The sequence below is a fragment of the Metopolophium dirhodum genome, chromosome 4 (genome assembly GCF_019925205.1).
Source record: "Metopolophium dirhodum isolate CAU chromosome 4, ASM1992520v1, whole genome shotgun sequence".
Taxonomy (NCBI): domain Eukaryota; kingdom Metazoa; phylum Arthropoda; class Insecta; order Hemiptera; family Aphididae; genus Metopolophium; species Metopolophium dirhodum.
This window is the reverse complement of record NC_083563.1, coordinates 17,310,143-17,332,173: the sequence shown is the minus strand read 5'-3', so window position 1 is coordinate 17,332,173 and position 22,031 is coordinate 17,310,143. Positions and strand designations below refer to the sequence as shown.

At 30.2% G+C, this 22,031-nt stretch overlaps 1 protein-coding gene across 3 annotated transcripts in view; it reads right to left on the bottom strand.

Annotated features, from left to right (window-relative positions):
• LOC132942394 (hemicentin-2) overlaps window positions 1–8,908 on the bottom strand; it is a 51,656-nt gene extending 42,748 nt beyond the window's left edge. For all 3 annotated transcript variants that reach the window (XM_061010716.1, XM_061010717.1, XM_061010718.1), the window contains exon 1: window positions 8,493–8,908. In XM_061010716.1, coding sequence (XP_060866699.1) covers window positions 8,493–8,532 — 40 coding nt within the window. In that variant the 5' untranslated portion in view covers window positions 8,533–8,908. The remainder of the gene's footprint in view (window positions 1–8,492) is intronic.
• Window positions 8,909–22,031: the final 13,123 nt, after the last annotated feature.

Below are 22,031 nucleotides of genomic sequence, written 5' to 3'. Positions count from 1 at the left end.
TAAATTACTAAGGGACTAAGTTATTGCTATTTTTTTACACTCCTGTTAGTTTTTTTTTTTATATAAATTAATCCGTTACGTTCCCAAATCCCCAAGTTGAATGTTTATTAATGAACCAGGTAAAAATACAACCAGGTCAAAGCGAGAAAAATGCTAAAAACAATTCATATTTTTTTATTTGTGTGTTTTTGGATGGTTGTATTTAACCATTGCGTGTAATATGCTTAATAGATCTACAGTCTATATTATACATATCCAGATATCCTATATCCAACCCTTTTTGAATTAAAATATAAATTTACAACAGTCAGATTATCATGACTATTTAATTGCTAAATTATTGTGGTGTAGATTGGTATTAATGTATTAGTATGGATACTGCAGAATAATCTCATTTATATATTATTATGCTAACATTCAAGTGGTCGACAATAATTCGCAAAGGATACATATCAATAAAAAAATAATATATAGGTAGCTGTTGGTCGATATAAGAGTTGAATAATATTATTTTTAACTTTTCCAATATACATAATATGTTATTTATAGGTACTAGAATAGTAGATCGTAGATGTATATAATTAATGAACATACGTCCCAAGTGTATTGGTTGAGTTCGCCCTCGCATTAGTTACGAGTGATTATACTGGATCGCTAGACGCCTACTTTAGAGTCTGGGGTAAAAAAATTTTAATAAGACTTATGCTGGTGTTACACATAAACAATAGCGTGGGCTGTACAAAGAACGCATCTGGTCAGAACCGGTTTTATATAGTACCTATATTTCAGTCTAAGTACACAAGCTACAATTTTTTATCAAACACTGAAAAAACAAATGAAAAAAATCAAGACAAAATCATCATACACATGTAGGGAATAGATTATTTTAAAATGTTGTATAGTAATAAATCGATTCCCAAGACAATATTTCTGTCAAAAATTGATTATCCTTTGATTATAAAACATAATATACGTATGTGTATTTTTTTAATAACTAATTAATAAAGAGTAGATACTTCTAATTGAATATTCATATTTTACGTAATAACTCATACGCATTTTACACATTATGTATGTTCAAATCAATTCTTATTTTTATAAAAAATTATTAGGTACAAACAAAATGTATTAATCAAAACAAATATATAGTATTGAAAAAAATTGTCTCCAAAATTTAATTTTCAAAATTAGTAAAACAGTGATAAATTTCTATTAGAATTTCCAATATTTAAATGTTGAGTATAATCTCTTTAGTTTCTACAATTTTACAATATACAAGACAAATGGTAAATTTATAGTTGTTGTATAAATACTTTGAATAAAATTTTTTATGTGTAGGTATTATTATTGTATCATATTAAGTAATAAAATAACCCAGTAGGTACTAGGTATCTATATAATATTATATTTAATTATACAAATTAATTTATGATAGGACGATAGAGGTACCTCATATCTTATCATGGAATTATTAATTTTATGTTGATAATCATACTTACATAATCAATAAATTGCATTTAAGAATATATTTTAATATATATATATATATAAATTAACATTCAGCATACAAATTATAAATTAATAAATTTAATCAATTACAACTATATTGATTATAATATATACATTACATTTATATTTATTTTTAAAAATTGAATTAATTATCAATCAATTGTACGACTTCTATATTTATAATTCTATAAATAACCTAAGATACATAGATATGTATACTCGGTAGGTTTTCAAGAATAAATGACTTTGAATATTGTCATCACGTATATAAAACAACGAGTCGTTTGCATGAGTTCACAATTACATTAGTCCAATGACAGCTGAAACCAGAGTCAAAAAGTAATACACGAGGTAATACATTTTTGTAGAATAATAATATTTAATTTTACAGGAAAATGTCCGATAAAAACGGTCTTTTTCGCTTACACGCGGGTTTCAAACAAGGGTGGTCGTAGAAAATATCCCGGAGAATCGCTGAAGGGCCGACATTAAAAAGCAATCTGGCAGATGGCCGCCGTTCTTGTATACCCGTTGTGTGTATATGTGTCACATACGTATTATTACGGCCCCGCAGGATTTGCAGAACCGACCCCGAGAGCCAAAACAGTTGAAATTGAATATTCTGAAAGGGCATGGTAAACTAGAAGGAGAGTGGTGGTGTTTTAGTGACACTAAGGGGGAAAATAATTTTTAAAAAATCCGAAAATCCCGAGATGGATAAACATGTCAACACACTTTTCGTCCAGTTTCCATAGTTTTTAATTACATTATGTATCAGATGATAATATGTAAAATGTAAATTTTACCTAATATATTATAGTCCATACTAGTAGTACAATATATAGTTGCATATTGAAGCCGAACTGTTTATTTCGTCAACATAATTTACATAAACATACCTATATCGTTATTAAAAAGAAATGAAAACATTTGGAATTATTCATGGACGAAAAATGTTCTTTAGTCGTAGCAATTTGAATTTGACACTCGCTTCGGTCAATCGTTATAATTTAAGATGATGGGAAGAGAAAAACGAGTTTTCGGTCAAACTGTGTATAATACTATATAACATAATAGTATAATGTAATATTAATATTATTATATTTGTTGACAACTTGCCAGGTTCTTAGCGAGGTATTTTAATTTATAGTATTATACTATTACACCGAAAATGCATAATCTTATCTATACCTACGTCCCACGCACTGTCGACAGAGTATTTTACAATTTATATGGCGTTCGTGTGTTATATCCACAAGCGGTTTTGGTTTTTAGGTAACTGAACAAAAAAATTTCGTCAACGAGAGCCCCCTTACATAACGTGCAAATCTCAATTAGCACCTTTTTTTCAGAATATTTTATTACTCTGGTCTACACGTCGGTATTGTCGCCAGTCACGCATTGGGTCGGCTCGTGGCACGGACAAAACCATTATTATTTCGATTTTTTTTTCTTTCCATTCTTCGTAGTCCTATTATTATTATTATTATTATTATTATTATTATATCCTTTCCTCTCTTTGCCACTGTGTCTTTAATCGTCGTGTATACACTCTTAAAAGTCTAACCGACTACGACGACGGTTAATGGACGCGAACTGGTCGTCCGCCGCCGCCGCCGCCGACGACTGGGTGGACCGCAGACGTACTGCCACCGTCCATTGTTTCCGAGTCACGACAAGTCGTGTGCCTTCACCGCCACGGCTGTCGTAGCGCTTACACGCGCGCGCTGTGGCTCGCGTTCGACCACCGCTTTCAAAATATAAACACACCGCAGACGACCACAGCAGTAGTTTGTTGTAGCTGTTGCTGCGATTGCACAACTTTGACATTTAAAAAAATCGTGCGCACCCGCTTATATTATCATACTGGTCAACTAATAATAATATAATAATCTAAATAATGAAAACTTGATCAGAAAAACGGTCATATATATGTATGCGTAATAAATAATAATAACGAAAAAAAGTAAAAATATTTCGTTTCCTTAACTGTGCGAGGTGCTTATCGTTAATATGATTTATTTATAATAATATTATATCTAGATACTAGATTATTAGTTCGTGATTTGAACAGTAACATTAATATACAACTAAATTTTTCGTGCAAAGCATCAATATAGCAACAATATTTTATTATTTAATAATATATACTATATTATATGAGTCAACATTCATTGTATAGAAAAACAACAGTCACGTTTAAGGTTTAACATACCATAAAGTTTGCTCATCTTCGATTAGAATAAAAAGAATAAACAGCCAGACGCAAATTAATGTCATTAGCATAGAAAACGTATTAAGCGAGAGGAAGGAGAGTTATAAAAATTGTCTTGCGACCGGCGCCCTATCGATCATATGTATGCTGCCGCTGCTGCTGCTGCAACGGCCCACGTACAAGTATAATGCGTGTAGAGTCTGCTATATTAAAACTGGTTCCAATATCGTGTAAAACCAGTTTCTCAGCAACATTTATTACAATATATAAATAAAAAAAATAATAAAAAACACGACAAAAACTAAAAATATTATACCTATACTATACTACGCCCACGGCTTACATACATCTACAGACGTGTGTCGGGATAAAATATCATAGCAATAACGTTGCGTAGTTTAGTGTTATGGTCCGAAAATTTATTCGACGGTAATGAGATTCGACATTAGTGCCGACAGTATATTACGATGGGGTCCTCTTTGTCTTGTACACAGCAAGAGAGCACCGTATACCATGTCTGTGTGATTTATCGCCAGGGAAATTGAATATTTACACGCATTTCAACCCCATCGACCTCAAACGGTAGCTGGGGAAGATTATATTTAAATGTAACATGTAACCGGTTTTTTTCTCATCATAATAATTGTACATAATATAATAGCCTCGAAATTATTTGTTTTATTGGTAGTTCATAACCTTAAAATATCAAATGCGCCATTCGAAGAAAAATATTATGTTTATAGAGATTTGGTTATTACCAGGGCCGTTACGTAAATACTACACGTTCCGCGAATTTCAAATAGGTATACATAAAATACATTGTCCCTAAACGATTGAGAAATATGAAAACAAAATATAGGTATGGAAATATCAAATAACATCACAAATAACGGAGTTTATATAGCATTAGTGCATTACTATTGTCGAATAACCTAATGGCTGAAATACCTTATACCAGTATAATTTCTTCATAACATGTGTGAAAACGATTTAGACCAATTGCCATTAGAGATTCTGAGATTATATAGATCTCAAAAAATGTTATAATACGCCAAAATTGTCGTAAAATATGTAACACGAGGTTTTTCTCATTGTAGATTTTAGAGTCTTACGACAATAATCGTAATACTTTCACAAAAAGTCGTATATTATAACGATCAGACCAATCTTATCCAACGGTGACAATAATAATTGACAATAAACAATAAACAATAGACAATTATATGTAATCGACCAAAGAAATAAAATTAACACGAATCATAGTAGTTTAGGTAAGAAAACAAATAGTACAGAGTTAAGAAATAAATTCCTACGCCAAAAATATTCTTTAATAAATTATTACTAAATGAGACACAATTTGATTATTTTTTCTGCCCATTCTACCACTTAATTAAGTTTATCAATTTCAACATTATAAATACAGAAGACAAAAGTAGACTTGGAAATTGATTGTATTATTAGTTTATAAATATTGAGCCATATAAAATATTAGTGGGACATTATAGATTAAATAGGATAATAGATCACCGTATCGGAATATTTCGTTGCGGGTAGTAAACGATCCATTTTCCGTACCCTAGATGAAGGAATTAGAGCGCCGCCACCATGGGGGCCCAAGAACAATGCCGAACGTTGTGAAACCAGCGAAAATATAATATTATAAACGGTCGTTAGGCCGTCATGTGGCGACAAATAATTAAGATGTCTGAAAACAGAATTATAGAGAGAGAAAAACACACAACACTGCCGGAATTTAAGCACAACTGTGTTAAAGAATCGTTTATTATGCAATAAACCGAAATAATTAAGACAGTATCGCCGTTAGTATCAGATAGAAAAATGAAAAAAAACCGTTGAGATACAGCCAATGATGCACTGTAATTTGTGAGCCATGTGTTCCCGTTATTTTAAATAATCCAAATAATTGTATGTAGAACAGGATAATATTATGTAATCAATTCGTCCAATATTTCGGAGAAAAATGACGACGATTCATAAGAAATACCGGCTGGAGAGAAAGTATCCTGTCGTACAGACTCCACTAGGCACGGATTAAGTGCATTTCCTAATATAATAAAAAGCAAGGTGACTAAAAAACACTGAAGAAATAAAAACCTATGTGTCACCGCGCAATTATAGTAATCTCATGTTACTACAAAAAACCTGTAGGTTATGTACATTTTAATACAATATTCAAATTAACCAAGGCACTTCCAAGAAAACTAAAAATATAAATGATGACCATGTTAACATAATAATTATTTAAAGGCATTATCTAATACAATATTAATAAAAGTTTTATACCTAGGGAAAGGGTTATAAGTTATAACTTATCAACGTTCCACTGTATGTCAATCTTGCTTAGTTATTCGTATTGTCAAATTCAAACGTTAAATCTGGTACTTTACTTATTTTAGTTTTTAACCAAATCATAAACACTTGGATTACCTAATGATGATTTAATAAAAAGGTTATTAGGTTATATAAATATATTTCCAAACAAAATGTTACTCATTTAATCAATTAACTGATATTATATTCTTTGTAATATCACTAATATCAGAATACAGAATGTGTATGAGTAGACTGAGTAAAGTCGCATAGATTCACTACTAGAACACAGTGCAAATATTTACAGACACAAAGCAAATTAATTTTTATCACACATGGTTTGCACCAAGAAATAACGAGCAGAGAATTATAAAATCACCATACAAGATTGAAAATATAATAATAATTGCATTAACTATTTGAAGGGATTCTGCTTAAAAGTAAAAATCCGGTAAAACACTAGAATATTATGATTTCATATTATTTTAGGCGTACAAAAACGAGTCTTGGGTCACGGTGCAGACCACCCCGGAGGTAAATAATATTTTCGCTAATTTCGTCGGCTGCGCGACGTTTTAAAGAAAAAAATATAAAACGTTTTTTAACCACCAGAACGTGACTGCGATTCGAGTTCGCATTTACGCATGAATACATCAAATCCTTTAGACAGTCACGCTGACGTCTAGGGTCAAGTCCAAACATTGTCGATTTATTATTGGACAAATTACGATACGTGCATACACCTAATTATTTTATATTTACACACGATATTATAATGTAATATTAATTTTGAAATCTGTCCCCTATGGATTATATTATACGCACATTGGCCGCCGAATCACACTATAGAAACCGGGCCATTCTAAATGCACGCACAAAAATACACAATACTATCGTGGACAAGGAAAGGAGAGTGAAAAAAAATATCGAAGTATTATTTTACACTAAAAGACCTTCGGGTCGTGCAGACACAATAAACACACGGCCACACAACACTGGCCTGTCAATAATATGTTGCACGTCCAGAGTAATACTACCTACACACGTTTTACCTGAGCAAATGCTCACATCCCCATCATTGTAAAAACTGGAAAACCTTATCCCCTACAGTGGTTCCCAACAATACATATTTTATTTTAGATTATCGGTTTTGTAGATCTCGTCCGAACGCCGCCGCCGATTTGGCCGTCTGAGATTTTAACGGTGCGCCGAACGTTGCATGAATATACCCATAAATCATAATAATAGTCCGCGAGTATTGAAAGAAAATAATGTACCTAAGAAGAAAAAATACGAAGGACGGGCAAAATGTGTACAATCGGTAGGAAACAGTTGTATTTCCATGACAAGCGGAAAATCGGTTTCCAAACTCATTAAAAATTCAACAACATTACACCACAAATGTCTGCAACTACAATTCAAATCATAACAGTACGAAAATATTTGCCTATACAATATCAACAATACTATTACTATATAGGAACGTAGGATGTAGTACATCTGTACATGATAAATAGTATAACATGTAGCACCTTATACCCCACTATTTTTGTTTCAAATAATAACGTAAAAAATATTTTTATAAGTAGTGTATAAAATATAAAAATAATAAAGAAAAAACGTTACTCGCGAAGCATTGTTTTTGTTTATCCTGGCCAGAGTGCAGATAAATAAAGTCTTTGTTTAACGAGTCTCATCTCAAAAGACGCATTAAAAAAATGTAATAATTATTTTTTATTGTTCTTATAGAATAAGCATTAAATCTACTCAGTTTATTTCAACGTTTAGGCTTATCAAACTCTTAGTATCAAAAAAAATATAGTATTATATTATTATACATCAATACTGAATGGTTTTTATCACACTAAAATATTATAAACTATAAAAAAAAAAAATATCAACGAAACGGAAAATATAATAATATAGTATTTGAGATTGGGTAGAAAACGGTTGGAATAGGTCAAAAAAATAATATTTGTAAGTATCGGCTTCGGCCGAGTGTTTTTCGAACGTCCCATGCTACAAAACTATCTATAATGGCACAGCGGTGTCCGATCCGTTTTTTTCCCGCCGTCGCGTTGTCCGGATTGTTGCCCCGTGCGGCCGTGCCATAGTATAATATTTAATTCAAGGTAAAAAAAAAATGTGGATCCGAAATAAAAGAACGGCGCACACACGTACCACGAGGGGTTTTTCCACATAAAACGAAATTTATCGTTGTCGGTCGAATGTATATTTTTACCTACCCGCACACACACATACACGCATAGGATTTACCGAGCTTAAGACGATCGCGATAAATTTTGAGAGCATACAACCCCGCGGGGCCGTCGGGTCGGTCGTTCGCGGACTACATTATTTTTTTTTTTCGGATGGTGGACTCTGCACGACGTATGATTAATATTGATAACAATAGTGAATTTTTAAAACCACCAACCTGATAAGTAGACGACGAAAACGCACAGGAGAATCCTCATGGCTGCGGTTCTGCTGCTGTAGTTATTCGTAGTCCGGTCTAGTCGAGATCAACACCGACACATCATCGTGGCCGGATTGGAAAAAACCGATTTGTCGCGTTTTAACGGTCGCACACATCCGGCGCGAGGTTTTACAAAAAAAAACGCCACTTAAACGATCTCGAGTATAATATATTTTGATTATTAACGTATAGTATTAGTCGGCGGCGAGTCGCGAGAGAACCGAAATCACGTCGACCGATTCGTAATATAAATTTATAATCGTATGTTATAGAAGAAATATAGTGATAATATTATTATTATGATCGCGGACGAATATTTGATACGGAGCGCACGCACAAGAACACACGACACACGCAGGAAGCCACCGGCCGAATGCTGGGCCGTCCGCGTCGCGCTACATGCGGACGTGGTGGGGCCGCCGGCGGAGCCGGTTTTTTCATCGTTTGCCGCCGTCGCCTGGGCGCGCGACCGTACCGTGTCGACCTCTGCCGGCCATCAGCGATACCGTTTAAGAAAAACAATTTACGCGATAATAATAATATAAATAAAAATAATATTACAATATATCTACGCGATAATAATATTATTGTTATTATTATTTATAATATAAAATAACCGCGTGGAGTGGCTCATTGCGATATTGTTGCTTTGTGTTTTTCCAACCCACAATCGGCGGAATAGTTATCGTACGCGCATCATTACAATTATCATCAACATCATTTTTAGACCGATAAAATACGTTTAATATGACGTGTTATTAAAATTATAATATTATTATTATTATTGGTGAAAGTGAGAAAATCGTTTTCGTTTAAAAAATATAAACCCTAAACATTTGAGTTTAGACCGTTCGCGTTTAAAACCCCGGCCGCTGAATTATTAATCGACGCGTAGGCATCTAAATAATGTAGATCCGTGTAAGACGCGCATCGCTGGTGATGATAATTTATTTAATCAGCCATCGTCTATCAGAGATCTTGAACAAATTGAAACAAAAATACGGCAAGATGCAATGTTCAAATGATTGTAGGAAATCAAAGTTGGTTTATAGTTATCAACAACAGTGGCGCAATTCACAGGGGCCCTGAAATCTTATATACGATATTCATATACTACAATCTGTGATAACACATATTATTATATTATTTGTTTTAATATAATAACAATAAATATTAATGTCTTTACTCTTTTGAGTTTAGAGAATTCGAATTACGAATACCTATATGTGAGAAACCTGTGTAAAATACGTATATATAACTAATAACTAATAAGTAATAATTATTAACTATGAAATGTGAGAAAACAATATTGTTTAGAGTTATGATAAGGTATGACTGTTTTTTATTTTTATTAGCTGCAGGTAAGGGCCCCAGTCTAGAAATTTTCACATGAGCCCCTTATTATTAAATTGCACCACTGAAACCGTGAAGCCTGAATACATTAATTGTATTTGCGTTATACTTATAGGAATGAAGAGTAGATTATATTATTATTAGCGGGTAAATAAAAATCGAAGTAAGAACCTAAGTACTATTTATAAACGTGAATTATCAATTTAACTTAGCTTAGTACCTATATTATTATAATATTACATTATTACGTTAAACAATTTTATTATATTTTATTTTAAATAAAAAATTGCCACTATTATTATTTTTTTTTTTAAATTTAAATCGTAAATCAGTTTCAGTTATAAGAAAACAATATAATTAAATATAATAATTATTATGCATGTGCAGTCTTTACATTTCAAGTCTTATCATTTTCTATGGACCTAAATATTATTATAATACTTTTTCCCTGAATTATAATATGTTATCTGGGTGTGTTCTGAGATACCTATATAATCGTAGTGTATTATTATTTAATATTTATTCTATATTAGTTTATCACTCATTTTAATATGTGGATTTGAACACAAATTAACCCAAATTATAGATAAATATAAAAAAAAATACCTGAACAATCGATGCTTATTAAATTAAATATACCTTCAATATTCAAATTAAATTATTGTTGGATAGTCTGATCGTTCAAGAACGATGCTATTGTATAAAGTGTACATCTAAAACCTAGTAGCTATACGCTGATGTAGCGGAGGCGCGTAGCACACTATTTTTTTTATAGATTGATTAGTACTTAATTACATACGAGTATTATAATAGGACTAAGTGACTAACATATGGAACTGATGATAACTAATCATCTAATTTAAACTATTTTGGGATTAATGATTTTAAACAATGAAGTATAAATGTATAATATAGTAATACCATTTACCTACATTTTTAACCTTTTTACTCTTTAGTACTAATTTATGTAAAACAAAAATTAACTCGTTATTGGTGCAAGGCAGGTAAAAAAAGTGACATTATATTATTGTTATTATTTTTTCCTAAGTATAATCGTTTATTTATATATATTTTTATATTTACACGAGTATTTATACAAATATAAACATTTTATAAAATAAACATTCAGCTAGGCAATTATTTAATCTAAAAATTAAGTTTTGTAAAATCAAAAAGTAAAAAAAAAGTATTCTGTTAACATTCTTAGTCTGTACTGCTTTTCCACTCCTTAAATGAAATGTTCACATTGGTCTACATTGGTAGAAAAACATGAATTATTTTTATTATTGTTTTAAAAAATGCGTGATATTGAAACTTTCAAAAATTGTTATCATATACTACAATCTGTCTCTAAACCCACACTGGCAAAACACGCAAAAACATACAAATTACTCTATGGGCGTTTTATAATATACATATAACATATTATATAATTGTTTTTTTAGTTACTACTTTACTAGTTAGGTACTTAATTACAGTTTATTGAAAATAATATTCATTTTTAAATTTAAATTTCTGTAAAATCGTGTACATTTAATATTTATGCAATTGATCGATAAAATATACAACGGATTATTATGACTGGCCATATAGTTTAGCTCTGCTGTTCAAAGTAAGACTGATTTAATTTCTAAAATAAATGTCTAAATAAGAAATAAATTGTATTATTTTATTTACGACCTAACATTTTTGATGTGAAACGTCTTGTGTGGAGGGTAAGACACCGAGACCGGCTGTTGGCGTGGCGTACCTACCAACATACCTATTCAATATTATATAGGAGTTGTAGCAGACGACTATACTATACAGACACAGCGACATAGATATACATACCTAGAAAAGTAGATTCTGTTTGTTGTTGCAAATAGCTATTGCGGAGAGTCCATTATGTGATGAAAAAGGTCAAAAAAGTATTATTGTTAGAAATATTAATTTTAAATGTATCCGGTATTTTAATCGAGTAAAAGAAACTTGGCAATGTTCCTAATGCCCTAATGGCGTAAGTGAATTATTATTTTTTTGGGTGTGTATTTTGAAAATATTAAATAATTCACAATGTGAAAAAATATAATATTATATAATATGGATTATGATGTAAGTATAAATTATTAAGAATTTTTTTCATCACACTAAAAATGTAATGCATGCCATGGAATTAATATCGTTCTGGAAGAAAAATAATACATAAATATTAAATTATGATATAATATTAGAAATAAAAACTCTCAGTTAAGAACTATTAAACGTGTAAATGGTAAAAATCAATTTTTAAATAATCAATTGTGTGCATGTGCCTTTTATACTTTTTTATGCTTTTATAGTTTTATATGACATATGATATACATTATACCTATCCAATATACATAATAATATTATTATCGGTTTTAGTTATTGCACCTAGGACTAATGTATATATTTTATGAACGCTAGTTGAATGTTTTACGTTATTTATAAAATATTGTGGGCCTCTTCGGTTATAATATGCGTACCTTTGTATGAAAAATTCATTGTTGCTATTTTATTATTTGAATAGCTTTTGATCGTTTTCTGTAAGTAATAAAGCGTAATACTATTTACCAATACCCATGCGAGCCGTCACGTTTACCTGCGCATAATATTATAATGTGAACACTGAGCATAGTTTCTCATGGTATACCATTGTCAGTATTGTCACGTTATAACCGTTTGAATCAATTTTTTTTTCGTCCACTCATTATTAATTTGTTTAACGACTGACATTAAAATGTGGGAATTTTTCAAAAATAATAAACACATTGGAAGTAATATAATGGCGCTTTGCAATACTTGATATAATAATTAGAATGTGATTTGTGCTAACCTAATGCTTCTGCACCCTATAGCTTAAATAGTTTATTGGTATTTAATAGTTTTTAAAACAATTATTTAATATTATACTTGAAATATCTATGCAATTATTAATTTGAGTTTCAACTTGGTTTTCTAATGTAATTTATATATTACAGATGAATTAAATTTTAATGGCATAATAATTGTTTTATAATAATATCTTAATAATATTCTCATGGCTGATTTATTCGGAGAATAACTATAATAATTAATACTGATTTGCTTATTCTATAAATTTGAGTGCACCAAAAATAAATTCCTTATTTTGTTTTTGTGTTCTTGTCGCTCTATATTATGGCGCTGAAGAGACTTTATATTAATATAATATTAATCATTTAGTATAGAACATTTTACATTTTTATAAAAGCAACTATATTTTTAATATGCGTACAATAATGTAAACAAGAATACATTTTGTTTTACCTTATAAATTATAATTAATGGAAGAATTCTATTTAATTTTAATTTTTAACATTGTTTTTTTTTTGTTGTACTAAGGAAAATTAACTAGAAAAAATAATAATAATAAAAACAATTTAGAGAATTCTCACTTTTAAAAAAAAAAATAATTCCCCCCCCCCCCCATATTTTATTTTTCTTGGACATAATAAAGACCAGTATACAACTTATAATGTATTCAAATTTAATGAAACTACGTATTAAAAAAAGTGGACAAACGAGATACTATCCTAAATATGATTTAATAATATTTACGCAAACAACACTTCAACGCCTGTCTCAAACTCTCGCCCAAAGTAATTGATTATTTATTATTTCCAATCATTGTGTTTATGTAAATTAATATGTTGAGATCCAGTTGTAATAAAAATGATTTGTTTTGTTTCTTCTAAATTTATAAACATAAGTCATTACAAAGATTTCAGGGATCATAGAGTATATTATTTTTTAATCGTTCAAAATTACGCGTTATTATAATAATTATTAAAGTATAATGGCGTTATAAAACAATACCATATTAAACATAATACTGAATTAACCTTATTAGACCTATTCCGTATTCGACATGATATTATTTACACTACATTCGGTCTGTACAACTTATCACTCTCAGTTTGCATTACAAGTTTGAAGTTTCACCAATATGTATTGTATAATAGGTCCTGCAGCATTGATATTGCATAACTGTTGTCTGTTACAGCTTTATATTTTCACCGTGGTGTATTATTTATGCGATTATTCGCGTTTACTCGGAATGATCAAAACGTACAAACCTGCAGCAGTATATTATTATTATAATAGTAATATACATGATGATTTGGATAATGGGTGTTTTTTTTCACAATGATGTGCGATGTGTCTACGAGATAGTCAAATCCGTAGAGTTTCGTTACATTTGAACGCACTCGGAATTCGGAAACCGGCGAAAACTATAAAAAAAAAAAAAAAATGTAACCATTTATATATTCGCATGCATGCATAATGGACTCATGCCAAGCAGCGTCTTGTTATTGGGTCAAAGTTTCGTGAAAAAAATAACAACAACTCGAAATCGATAAACCTTTTATATCAATGACCGGTTTTTGGTAGTACTACACACGTAAAAAAAAACCTATTTCGATCATTTCATTACGCGCAAACGGGAGTATATAATCATATTTATATGTTTGGTCTTGAAATGTGTGTGCCAGTCGTAAGTGCGTGCGTTTCGTGCGAGCGTGTGCGTGTGCTACGATGTATATATATATATATAGGTATATAATAGGTATAGTATATTATTATATACATAGTAGTTCCGAGACGTTTGTAGAATATTAATTAGTGACGGAGGCAAGAAAAATAAAGAAACAGCGACAGCGGTTATTATTATTATTACTATATATATATACCTACAATAATAGTAATAATAATGTATGATTCTCTTCTCCTATATGTAGCAGCTCGTAGTGACCATATAAGAAACAGTCTGTTCCTCGGCGGTTACCGCGCTGAATCGTGTGTATATATATATTATTATATTATACAGATATAGGTTCAGTCGCAAGTCGCAGGTGTACTCGGTATATACCTTCCTATCTATGTAATAGGTACTTGCGTGCCTACCTACTATGCCTTATTCCTTCCTACCTACCCACCATTACCGACTACCCGCCATTGCATTGCCGTACGACGACGTGCGTTTCATCCGCCGCAGCCGTTCGTCTTGCCCGCGGGCGTGGAAACGAAAGGTGCCCTCAAGACGTGTTGGGACACCGAGCCAAGCACACGTGTACGGCAGTCGACGTGCGTACAATATATTATAACATTATAAATTATAATAATACATTTATATAAACGCATAATGCATATTATGTCCGACTGCAAAACATACTACATACGTATCATATCAATTTCAATATTGTGTAGGTATGCATAATATAGGTACTTTGGTAATAAATAATAATGTTACACATTATCATTGAATTGGTAGGCATACATTTAATATATTTATAGCATGTGTAAATGATCTGCTACATTTGTCTAAATTACGTTCATTTGAAGCCGAAATCAAAATGATCAATATCGTGTCATATATAAATACATTATATTATATAATATTGTGTTACATAATATTATTATATACCATAATATATTATTATGCGCCAATATACAACCATTATAGCATGTAAAATGTCAATAATATTATATAAATGCATAATAAATGTATTAATTATTATGTCATACTATAAACTGATCACTCCTGATATATATAATTGCAAAATTGTTTTACAGTTTAGTATCCACCTATATTATGCCATTGTTATATTCTGTGATTATGCCTAAATAGCAGCTGTACACTTTACAGCATATTCCTATTTATTTTATATGTGTAGCTTCTGTAGTTCTGTATATAACTATTATTTACAATGCATAATATCTCGGCATAGATTTCAGTGTCTTTTTTTTTGGTTCTGGTGAGAGCTAACCTTAAATACTCAACTGGTACTACCTACTTACTTATAATTAAAAATTTAATATGAAATTATCGTTTAACTATCGACACGTATTCGGTAAAATATCACAAAGTAAGTAGGTAGGTAATGGAAACAGATCATTTTTTATTTTTATGGAATTTCGTATAAAACAATAACAAGTTCACAAATTCGAGTTTAAATCAATAGGCGTATTGTTAAAATTTTTATTTCTCGGCAATTATCTTAAACGCTAACGGGTAACGGTGGTTCAATGATGTACGTGAGGTCCTGTGATCGGAATGGCGGCCAACTGCAGCAGAAGCCAAATATTATTATCGATCAAATCGCCGCGGTTACCGTTTAAAATGAATAACATAAAAAAAAATCACTTCAGTTTCTTATCATTCAATTACAATACGATTCTAGTGATGTTATCCATTCCTTTGTTATCTATAGACCACGAGTCCCATTTGTATACAGTCAGTCTGTATGCTAATATATACCAGATATAAAAAACCGCGAACGCTCATGACATATTGATTGCGTACCACAGTTGTTTTTTTTCGCGGAGATGATCTCTTCTTTACTCTACGACGTACGTACCTATACATACAAAATGTATTATTTATTTTTTATACTCAATGAAAATTGTATAATGATAAAATACAAAAACTAAATCGAATGGCGCGTGTTAAAATATTTATAAACGGCTCTTCCCTTCTACATATTATATTATATATACCTACTACGATATTATTACGCGTACAATTTTATAATATTATGGTGTTTGGTTTATTACTGTATTTACTGTGCCTTGCCTGTAAGTATATGGCGTACGGAGCATATTATAATAATATACAGTGTCTGCTAAGGATTACGGAAAATTGCCCTCGCAGCTGAGCCAGAAATACGAGAACAAAATCCAATCGCCGTGTACTATCCTCTTGTACCTACAACAAATCTGTATTATATAATATTATTATTGTTGTTATTGTGTTAATGTACGAATTCGGTCGTGTTTTACTCGCGGTGAACCTACGCGTAGCACAGCCACTGTCATTTGTGTAATAATTCGTTTCGTATTTTTCCGTAACAGGAATATGTCATAAACTCTTAGACTATTATTAAAGAACCCGTGTAATATATCATTGTTGTATACGTTTATCGTACATAAATTATCATGTCAAATTCGCAACAAAAAAGTAGAACGCAAAATGTTTGAATGAAGTGTTGTTATAAATAAATGTTGGCAATGTAGACATGCACCTAGTAAAGAATAAAAATATTGTTGTATTTCATTTTGTTTGAAAAAAATTGATTCCTAGTCTAGTAGTTAAACAATGTCAACAACTTAAACTATTATTAATATAAATTGTCAACATTCATAAAAGTGTGCTGAAATTACACGTCTTATGGAGTTACGAGAGTTGACTTCAAGAAATACAACATAATATGATTTTTATAAGCAAAATGTTTTTGCAGTTATTATAAAAAAATTAGCAGTTGTTGGTGTATATTAATATTTAAAATGCATAATATCTTTTATTTTATTCGGATCTCCCAAAAAAATAATTTCCTTATCAGGTTTAATAATTTTTAAAGGAAAATTAAAAATAATTTCATGGCATTTATCAGTTAGTTTCATGTTCCATGCTATTCAAAGTCTAGAGATTTTATTTGGTCTATGTCATCCACAAAGTCTCCGGACAATACCCTATGAATTATTTCTATGGACCATAACATCCAAAGCCGCTTTAAACCGTTTTAATATATCCCGACAATTATTCAAAAAAAAACCGGAAGTCAACAAAATTAAAATTTAAACTGCAGATGTATAATGAAATATTCAGTAGGTCTAGTTCATCATTGTCTACAACATTGAATCTTTAAGTTTTAACAGATGAGTGGTGACTTATCACTAATAAAATAATTTTGACACACTCATTGATCAGCTTGACTTCAGAAACAACCCAGCAACTATCGTCTGTAATGACCCATGGGCATTGACAAGTACTCAGCTGTGTAACATAAAAACCACATAGTTTATTATGATGTATTATACATGTAACTTATATAAATACTACAATTCGTATAATGAATTATTATGATAATATACCTACCTTTGCATACTATAATGTAATATGTGTACTGGCGGACGGTGGTAGTTATGTGTACTCATAAATTTAATATCAATATTAAATCACTATAGAATATTAAATATATTTGAAATTCTTAAAAAAATATTATTTAGGAATATGTTTAGGAATTTAACATGTAATAACAATAATAACATCCAAAGATAAATAGCTATTGTGTGATCTTTAAATGGTGGTAAGATGTAAAAAAAATTCCTGATATATCACCCAAGAATGGATACTGTTGAAATTACATGGGTAAACTTCATATTAACCAAATTTTAACATTAACCATATCGTCAGAAACCTGAGTAGGTAATTATGTTGTACCTATATTAGTAATTATCGAATTTATGTCGTTAATATGGATTACCAGAACATTAGACATAACCCGTAACATATAGAAACTATACTCTAGTAGTGGTATACTCAAACATTAAAGTACCTACACGTTCTGTAAAATAAATTCCTATAAAAATATAAAATACCTATGTATATTATATTATATACTATAGGGTTGTTGATATATATTGGTTTATTGGCTATATTGAATAACTAAACATTTCCATGATATTAAAATATCATGTAACAAAATACAAATTAATAATATTTGATTATATTATATAGTATAGTAACGGTAGTAGCTAAAATATCACACCCTCGTTCCGTTTCACGCACTTCCTTCAGATTCACCTGCAGTGCGGCTTAAATTATTTTCTTGATAAAATCAGTGCCGTAGACTGATTTTTTTTTTGGACGAGGAGGGGACACTTATATTTTTTTGTGTTTTTGTAGAACTAGAATACTTATCAGTTATCAGTATCACCTGTTACTAATTAGCAAATGGCAAACAATGATCGAATCAATGTTGTACATAGGTACTTGTATGTATATTGCGATTACTACGTATAACATTAAACATACATGATGATAAAATATTCAAATTACTTGTACGATAGTTTATCGTGTTTTGCACTTTGTAACCTTTCTTCAATGTTTGAACCCAATGTGGTATTTACGAAACACGAAGCGGTGGTAGTCAAAAGTATAACCTACCTACCGACCTATATTCGATGATGTGTACCTAGCTTCCTATGTGATAACTCATATTATGTAGATTCACCGGGTTTGAACTTATGTACATTTATAATTATATTATACTGTCTATATCTTTTATTCGACTACTTATTTAAATACCTATTATAAATTATAATACAAGTTCTACGTCATTCCATGTATGAGCTGATTTGGTATTTTGGTTACAACAACACTGCAGGTGGTTAAAAAACAACAGTACGATGAACAGTTGTGATGAATATAGGTACCTACTATAGATTATATATTTTTTTGTTATTTTTTTATTATCGATCTAGTACTTACAATCAAAATAAACGGGCTGGACTATATAACTTTTATATAGCTTATCTTTAATCACCACGTCCCGCAATGTGTTTGTCCATGGAAATACGGCTTTGTGGTCAGTTAATATTGTGTGGGCGTAATCGGAGTGATCAAAGAAATTAATAAGATAAGATCTTTATAAAAATTATTAAATTATTATTTTTAACTCAGAAATTAATATAATATTACATGCTACAAATAAGCATTACGTATTGTAATAAATATTGATTACAAATAAATTGACTGTAAAATATGAATATTTCACGTTATTAAAATTGAACAACCACGGTATATCGTATACCTTCTGATGAAGATTTTTTTTTACTTCGTTTTAATTTGCCGGGCAGAATGAATTTTCCAGTTAAGTATAAAAATTAGTTATGTTTAATTAATATAGTTTCTTGACTTGATAATGATTACTATATTACTGTGAATAAAATATTATAAAACAGGATGAGGAAAAACTGATCGGCTGTTGTACTCATACTTTGTATAGATACCTAGATAATATTGTTGAAACCGTTACACCGAATACGAATACGGCCGATACTGCAGTATCATAATATTATGATGTAATACAAATTGCCGTTTAAGAATATGTACCGTTATCCATTAATACAGTATAAAAGAGTATTACTAATCTAAATCATTTTTATATTCACACCATGCCACCATTGTAATATTCATTATCGAAGAAAAGTCTGTACATTTTAGATACTTTATATCAGCTTGTGGATACTTCAAATCGTATCTACAATCATTTGTTTCATGGACGAGATTCGTGTTCTATAGTATGTCTAAAACCGAGGGAGAGAATAATATATAAAAATCGATTGCCGGTTCAAACGCATTGCTATATGATGTCATATTAGTCAATAGTCGATAATATTAATATCAGTATAATAACAATTTGATTTGAATTCAAACAAATCTATAAGATTAAAGACGTTTTTCACAAAAAACAGAAATTAAAAATATTAAAATATAACATCGACCACTAAATGGAAATTGTTAGGGCTGCATGCATAATACGTCATAGCTTCGTCACATAAGTTTCAACGTTCATACATAATATTGCACAACAATATAGTATAAATACAATATATTATTATAGTACATCATACATATTGCATTACTGCTTTATACAGTTAAAAATATTTAAGCATACATGTTCGTTGCGTTTGAACAGATAAAATATGACAAAATGAAATGGTATTATTTTGTATTAAAAAAATATGAGCATAATTCTAAATTCACATAATGATAGTATATAGCCTGAACAGTTTCTGACACAGGCATATTTTATGGAAATGCAATCGATTTTAAAATGTTTAACTGATATTGTCGTCAGTGTGTCAAGTCGAACACCCCGGTAGAAATGCAACGTGTCATTTACGTGTACCGACTGAATATAAAAAATTGATATCAAATTACCATTGAAATAATATATGAATAGTGCCAACACGTGGACCGTTAAACTGTAGAAGATACATCAATTTGTATAAGTACCGATGTATATATTATTATATTCGTTTCGGTAATATAATAACCATTGTTCTCGGTTTTTACTTTTAAAGAAAATGTTAAAAGACAAAAAAAAAATTTTGAAAAAATAACAGTATACGTGCGTGATTATTTTCGTAGATTCCATTATAATATTTTAATGTATTCTGATATTTACTAAAAAAGTACAAATAGTAATACAACAATACATACAAATAATGCTTTGTTGTGTTGTGCGTATGATTGACAAGGAGGTACAACGCATTTCGATGTGGTGTAATTTTGAGTATTATGTAAAGAATATTTTATCGAACAAAATATAGTTATTTTAAAATATTTGAGTATACATGACAATGTTGATAGATGCTGAAATAATGTTGGAATTGTTTACCGTGCGGGAGGAAAATATGATAAATTTCAAGTCACAAAATATCGTAAAGACTTAAATTGCTACACATATATAGTATGACAAAGTATGATATTTTTTCTACTCACCCCATTACATTGGTAAAGCTCGAAAAGTCGCAAACACCGTTCGTCGATAAAAAGAAAAGCCAATTTATCACCTTTATGACGAGCGATTTTTTTGCCCTCTTTTTTTTTCATCTCGGTTAACCACGAACAACACATATCCTCGTCCTTGCGATTTTACAAATCTATATGAATACCTACGGAAGCAATAAACTGAATAAATTTTTTATTACAAGTGAATCCATTTCGAGTGTGTTGTTTGTGTACTTGTGTTTAGAATATTATTTGAATACGTTATACGGTGGCCAATGAATTATTATACAAAGTGTTACATAATAAGTGCTTAAACAATAAATAATTTTATACACCTACGGCCCAAATAAAGACATTTAACTATACGTTTAAAAAACATTTAAAAACATTTTGGACAGTTTATGGAAAACATTTAAAATATTATTAATGTTGTTATTTGTGTGCAATATAATTTTATTATTCTATTTAAGACAAGTAGGTGTTATCCTAATACTATTAGGTATGTACAATGCAAATGTATTTACGTAACGCTGAACGAACAATATATTTTGCATTATATAACTTTACTTGATTTGATTATTTAAAGTGGCTTACATTTAGAAATAATATTAAATGTTGAATATGAAGTAATATAATAAATTATTGTATAATGACTAATGAGAAATAGTACGGTTGTATACTAGCCTAACCAAACATAATATTCACATAATATTTTATTATTATAGATTTAGTATTTGCTAGAATATTCAATATACTGTATATTGCTATACCTACTCATTAGTACCTACTTATGATAAAAACCAAATATTGATCGATTACAT